At 40.6% G+C, this 7,219-nt stretch overlaps 1 protein-coding gene across 1 annotated transcript; it reads right to left on the minus strand.

Annotated features, from left to right (window-relative positions):
- Nucleotides 1–1,854: 1,854 nt before the first annotated feature.
- LOC140174667 (uncharacterized) lies at nt 1,855–2,619 on the minus strand. Its single transcript, XM_072200155.1, has one exon. It carries the CDS (start codon nt 2,617–2,619, stop codon nt 1,855–1,857), a length of 765 nt encoding a protein of 254 aa, XP_072056256.1.
- Between the last annotated feature and the right edge of the window lie 4,600 nt (nt 2,620–7,219).

Consider the following 7,219-nt stretch of genomic DNA (forward strand, 5'->3'; position numbering starts at 1 on the left):
GGTTGGGACGCACTTTAACAATGGTGGTGATATCCCCCTTTTACAGAGGATATTTTTCACCAAAGTGTAGTTTTGTGCTTCCCTCCAAATTTTCTTGGCCTCTTTTTCCTCTTTGGGTAGGATGTCAAATTCTAGGTATTAGATTAAAGGGTTCATCCATTCGAGGTCTAATCCAAAGACTTCAAGGACGTCTTGCTTGGCCTCTGTTTTTACTACAGAGGATTTTTGGAGAGTTTCTTGTATCAGGCTTCTATTATTACCCCCTGGCTTGGTACTCGCAAGCTTGGAGAGGGCGTCTGCTCTGCTGTTGAGATCCCGAGTTATATGCTTGACCTCGGTTTCTATAAAGCGCCTAAGATACTCCAAGGTTTTGTCCAACTACCTCTTCATATTAGGGTCTTTAGCCTGATACTCCCCATTTATTTGGGATGTCACCACCTGAGAGTCGCTGAACACAACTACTTTTGTTGCGCTGACTTCCTCTGCCAGCTTTAACCCTGTAATCAAGGCTTCATATTCTGCCTGATTGTTAGAAGCTGGGAATTCAAACTTGATGGAGACTTCTATTTGTGTTCCCTCTTAGTTGACCAATATTATGCCTGCACCACTTCCATTTTTGTTTGAGGATCCATCTACATATAGCTCCCATGTAGTGGAGGCTTCCTCTTGTTCTCCTGCATATTCTGCCACGAAATCAGTGAGACATTGGGCTTTAATTGTCGTCCGAGTTTCGTACTTTAAGTCGAACTCGGATAGCTCTATTACCTATTGGACGATTCTGCCTGCAATATCCGTCTTTTGGAGGATTTGCTTCATGGGCTGGTTCGTTCGAACCTTTATTGTGTGAGTTTGGAAATAAGGCCGTAACCTTCGAGAGGCTACAATTAAGGCATATGCAAACTTTTCAAGTTTTTGATACCTCAATTCAAGGCCTTGTAGGACTTTGCTGGTGAAGTACACAGGATGTTGCCCGACCTCATCTTCCCATATTAGAGCTGATGCGACAGCTTTGTCTACTACAGACAAATACAGGACGAGTTCTTCCCCAACCTTAGGTCGGGTCAGAATGGGAGGTTGGCTTAAAAACCTTTTGAAATCCTGGAATTCTTTTTCGCACTCAGAAGTCCATTCAAACTGGCATCTTTTTCTTAGTAGAGAAAAAAGTGGTAGGGATCTTAATGCTGATCCTGCCAAGAACCTGGAGAGGGCAGCAAGCCATCTGTTCAGCTGCTGGACCTCTTTCAAGAAAGTTGGGCTTTTTATTTCTAGGACTGCTTTACACTTGTCGGGATTGGCTTCGATTCTCCTTTGTGTGAGCATGAATCCTAAAAACTTTCATGCCTCTACTACAAAGGTGGATTTTGCGGGATTTAGTCTCATCCCATGCATCCTTATGGTGCTGAAAACTTACGAAAGGTCAGGTAGGAAGTTGGCATCATCCTTGGTTTTTACCAGCATATCGTCTACGTAGACTTCCATCAATCCCCCAATGTGAGGTGTAAACACCCTATTCATCAGCTTTTGATATGTGGCTCAAGCATTTTTTAGTCGAAAGGGCATGACCACATAGCAATAGTTTGCCCTAAGCGTGATGAATGTTGTTTTTTCTTGATCCGGTTTGTACATCAAGATTTGATTGTATCCCGAGTAGGCATCCATAAAGGACAAGTACTGGTATCCTGAGCTGGAGTCTACCAGAGTATCAATGCTTGGAAGTGGATATGGGTCTTTGGGACATGCCTTGTTCAGGTCAGTGTAATCGACGCACATTCTCCACTTGCCTTTTTTATTTTTTTACTAGCACCACATTTGTCAGCCACACCGGATATTTGACCTCTTTGATGAACCCGGCTTCTAGGAGGGTTGCACTTGTTCTTCCACTACTTGAGCTCGTTCAAGTCCAAGCTTCCTTCTTCTTTGATGAACAGGTCGTGAACCGGGGTAAACTGATAGTTTGTGCGACATGAGTTCGGGATCTATCCCTGGAATGTCGGAGGCTTTCCAGGCGAAGAGGTCAGAATTTTCTTGTACGAGCTTTATAAGCTTTTTCTTCAAATCTTCTTTCAGGTTGGCTCCTACCTTGGTGTTTTTTCCTTCCTCTTCTCCGACTTGTACTTCCTCAGTTTTTTCCCCTGGTTGTGGTCGCAACTCTTCCTTGGCTCTAACCCCTCCAAGCTCAATTGTGTGCACCTCCTTGCGTTTTCCTCTCTGGTTCATGCTTTCATTGTAGTATTTCCTTGCTAGTTTCTGGTCTCCCCTGATAGTTGCTATTCCCTCTGGTGTTGAAAATTTCATGCAAAGGTGAGGGGTGGATACCACTGCTCCGAGCCAATTTTGGGTAGTTCTGCCGATTAGGGTATTGTAGGCTGACCCTACATCGACGTCTATGAAGTCGATGCTCAGAGTTTTGGATTTCGCCCCTTTTTCAAAAGTTGTGTGAAGGGGTATGAATCTCAATGGTTTTATTGGTGTCTCCCCCAGTCCATACAGAGTATCAGAGTAAGCTTTCAATTCCTTTTCGTCTAATCCTAGCTTATCAGATGCTGGTTTAAACAAAATGTCGGCTGAGCTTCCTTGATCCACCAGGGTTCTGTGAAGATGGGAATTTTCAAGAATCATAGTTATCACCACTGGATCATCATGTCTAGGAATAATTCTTCGCCCCCGACCTAGAAGACTTCCTTCAAGTGTCTCTTGCGAGATGATTTTGTGAGGCCGCCTCCACCGAATCCCCCCGAGATCATATGTATATGTCTTTCTGGGTCTGTGGTGGTGGATCTCTTCAGTCCTTGTCATCTCGCTTCCTCTTCCCATGATGATCCGACCTTTCAACGAGATATCTGTCCAGTCGACCTTCTCTGACCAGTTTTTCTATCACGTTTTTTTGGTCATAATACTCATTCATTGAGTGACCATATATCTTATGGTACTCAGAGTAGTCACCACGACTCTCTCCCTTTTTATTTTTGATGGGTCTAGGGGGAAGTAGTCTTTCAGTATGGCAAATTTTCCTGTAGACATCGACTAGAAAAACTCTTAGAGGACTATAGGAGTGATATCTCCTAGGCCTTTCAGGGCCAACTTCCTCTTTCTTCTTGGGCTCTCTCTCTCTTTTAATGAGTGAGAGTGCCCAGGTCGCCAGCTTGGTTCTCGAAGTCTGGCGTTTTTCTCCATGTTGATGTACTTCTCGTCTCTCTCCTGTACATCACTTAGGGAGGTCGGGTGCCTTTTCGATATGGACTGGGAGAAGGGACCTTCTCGAAGTCCATTTACTAGGCCCATAATCACTTTCTCCATGGGCAGGTCTTGAATCTCCAAGCACGCTTTATTGAACATTTCCATATAGTCTCTCAAATGTTCCCCGACCTCATGTTTTATTCACAGGAGGCCTGGTGCATGCTTTACTTTGTCCTTCTGGATAGAGAATCGCATCAGGAACTTTCGCGAGAGGTCGTCGAAACCGGTGACTGACCTCAGGAGAAGACTATCGAACCACTTCATCGCTGCTTTTGTTAAAGTTGTGGGGAAAGCCTTGCAGTGAGTAGCATCAGAGGCGTCGGCTAGATACATCCGACTTTTGAAATTGCTCAAATGATGCTTTGAGTCAGTGGTTCCGTCGTAGAAGTCCATATCAGAGCTTTTAAAGTTCCTTGAAACTTTTACCCTCATGATGTCCTCACTGAACGGGTTTTCTCCTCCCAAGGGAGAATCTTCTCGTTCGCTACGGGAGCTTCGACTTTTGAGAGTAGATTCCAACCTTAAGAGTTTTTCTTCTACCTCTTTTCGTCGCTCTATCTCGTTCCGCAAGTTCCTTTCGGCCTCTCGCTGTCGTTCCAGCTCTTGCTCCAACTGTTCTAGGCGCCCTTGGTGACCGTGAAACAATCCCATGAAGTTAGCCGCATGGGGTTGCCCCTCTTTTCCGGATTCGCACCCTTTAGAAGAGTTTGCCTTTGGGTCTTTCAACCCAGAGGTGCCTTCTCTATGTTGATTGGTCACCCCTTGGTGATTGTCGATATCGTCGTCGTTGTTTCCAACGTCCTGATTTTCTTGCTCGGAATCGGATGCAATATGGCTATCTTCGTGTGAGTCATCCGCCATTACTGGTTGATCTTGCAGGTCCCTGACAACAGCGCCAATGTTACGTTGGGTAACTAGAGGTTAGTGGACTGGACTCGTTGGGTTGACCCAATCGTCTGAAGGAGAAAGCTCTTTGACTAGCTTCGCGTCTGGGAGCCTCCGTCCGACTTGTGTGTATGAGAGAATGGGGAGTGGTACCTACAAAGACACTCCGATGCCTAAGTTAGCAAAGGGGTAAGCAGGTTTTTAGAGTATTGGAACTTAAAGATACCTAAGGGGTGTCAGTGTATTTATAGTGGTGAACTAATAACCACCGTTGGAGTAGTTTCACCTTTTAAGGAGGATAACCGTCCCTTTAGGGAAGTTGAGATATGGCTCTTAGAAGTGGGTTGAGAGATTTTAGGGGCAGTTACTTATTTGAATAGGTTTTATCTGCTAGCTAATCTTCACTTCCGACTTCTTTGGAGTAAGTCGTGGTTAGATCCGACTTCTTGGGCAGTGTCGAATGAGGGCCAATTTTTAGATTGGGCCTTTCATCTGGACCTGAACTTTAGTGTTGGGTTCTAATATTTAAATTAAAATATATAATTACATTCTATAATTTTATTACAAAAGAAAAATAAATAATGCATAGGATAATTGAGAAATAAAAATAATTACCAATAATCAAATTGAAATTAAATTAATTTGGGATGATGAATATATTTGTTTTTGGCTCTATGTATATACCTTAACGGTTTCTATTCGTTCAAAAAATTTAATTGTATTTATTTGTTTGCAAGGATTCCTTATATATATCAATGTATCCAATTCCCGAATGTCAAATTATCCCGTTGGCTTTCATACTACGTGGGATATAACATTTAAAATAACAAGGAGGAAAAATTAAACACACGTATATGACGCAACTAATAGAGATAGTTTGAATATTCAAATTAAGAAGGAAAACGATTATTCATTCCTCAGGAACCACAAGAAAATTCAAACATTTATCCACGGTATGGACACATGCTTCTTTGAATAGTTAACTGCTGTGAATAAAGGGGAAAATTAAGAAAATAAGTCAGTCAATATGATTTATGGAAATTGGAACGTATTCGAAAGTTTATACTACTAACAAAAATGACTTTAAAAGATGCTAATTAACGACAAATAAAATTTCGAAAAATTTAAAAATATAATATAATATATATATATATATATATATATATATATATATATATATATATATATATATATATATATATATTGAAGATAAGATTTTAATATAATTTTTTGTAAGTACTATTAAAAAAATAAAACTTTTTAATTTTTAAAATTTGATAATTTTATATCAAGTAAATTTTAAAAAAAAGTTTTTGACTACAAATGACCAAATTCTTTTGAAAAATAAAAAGAAAAACCTAAAAACCAAATTTTGCTCTAATTTTTTTTACATCTTTTAAATATTTATTCAAATATTCAAAGCTTTTAAGCATTACAAGCCGTTTGCTTTGGTCAATGGAACGCATTTGTATAGCAAATACGGGAATGTGCTACTAGTTGTTATTGTCCAAGATGAAAACAATAACATTCTTTCTATCGCTTTTGCACTAGTTGAATCCGAGTTTACTGAGTCATTGTATTATTTTTTTCGTAATGAACATGAGGGAGCACGTTACTCTGTAGCATGGCATGCTTCTTAGATATGATAGATCTCAAGCCATTCACGTTGTTCTTAATGCTGCCAATAGTAGTTGGCATCCTCCTACAACTCACCATGCTTATTGCATATGTCATATGGCTTCCAACTTCAATATCCAGTTCAAATATGTAGAGAGAAAATAGTATCTTGTAAATGTAACTTATAGTCCCAATAAAGAAGAATATGGTTGGTACTTGGACGCGTTGAAGGGGTTATCAAGAGATATGCTTGATTGGGCACTAAGGTTTAAGAAGGCACTATGGCTCCAGCACTGTGATGAAGGTCCTTGGCTTAGTCACATGACAACAAATCTCTCTGAGTATATCAACATTGTTCTAAAGGGACGAGGAACCTTCCTGTAGCTGCTATTGTGAGGGCAACTTATGAGCGGCTGCAACAACTATTTGTATGCAAGGATTATGAAGTGCAAGCTCAATTGAATTCTGGTCAGGTGTTCTCACAACAATTACTAGCAGTGATAGAGAAGAACAAAAAGTCATTACCAAAGATGACGGTCACTCATTGTAGTCGTAGGGCTTTGGTTTTTAGTATGGATGAGACGGAGCTTTTGGAGGGATGGAGCCAAAATTCATATCATGTTAAGATTAACATGCGGTAGTGCGATTGTGGAGTTTTCCAAGCCTTGCACTATCCTTATCGTCACGCTTTAGCTGCATGTTCTACAGCGAGCATTGAGTGGGGCGCATTTGTTGATCCAGTATATCAGATGGATTCAGTATTCAAAGTTTATGAGATTGAGTTTTCTTCTATATCAGACGAGAAGATGCGAACCCCATGGTATGGTACAAGGCTCAAGCCAAATCCATCTATCTGCAGGAAAGTGAAAGGATGACTGGCATCAACACACCTGCGTAATGAGATAGACACAGTTGAGAGATCTAAGAAGAGGTGTGATCTTTGTCGGCAGCAAGATCATACAAGGCGAGAATGTCCTAACGCTCCAATATCGAATCATCAGTGATATAGTCTTTTAATATCAATGTAGTCTTGTTTTATGTTAACTTCAAAAAGTTTATGTAATCTTAACGTTTGTGTCCAAGTCTTTAATCATTTGAATAAAAGGCGTTGTTTCCATCATTATGGTGAGTTTTCATATTTTCAAATAGAGCATTCGGATAAATAATATAACATACATATCAAAGATGAGCAACTACTACATAATTCAGCTAGTAACAAGAGTTCTAAAGGTTATAAGTACCTGAAAACAAATATATAATACGAAGCATTATAAAAGAGATACAGTGAAGGAACTATGACTGTCCAGGATGGTGATCAAGTCAGTGGCTCATCCCATATGTAGATGGACGTGCCTGTTACAGACGAATCACAGGCTGGTTAGTGAAGAGAATGACTGATGACCAGATGACGAGAGTGACTGATAACCTGGAGGTGAAGGAGGTGGCACAACAGTCTGGTACGCTCATGTGGGTTGTATAG

Source organism: Arachis hypogaea, chromosome 8 (assembly GCF_003086295.3).
Source record: "Arachis hypogaea cultivar Tifrunner chromosome 8, arahy.Tifrunner.gnm2.J5K5, whole genome shotgun sequence".
Classification (NCBI taxonomy): domain Eukaryota; kingdom Viridiplantae; phylum Streptophyta; class Magnoliopsida; order Fabales; family Fabaceae; genus Arachis; species Arachis hypogaea.

Excerpts from the sequence above, each read along its gene's own strand:
- LOC140174667 (XM_072200155.1), bottom strand. The coding sequence starts at position 2,619 with ATGATTCTTGAAAATTCCCATCTTCACAGAACCCTGGTGGATCAAGGA.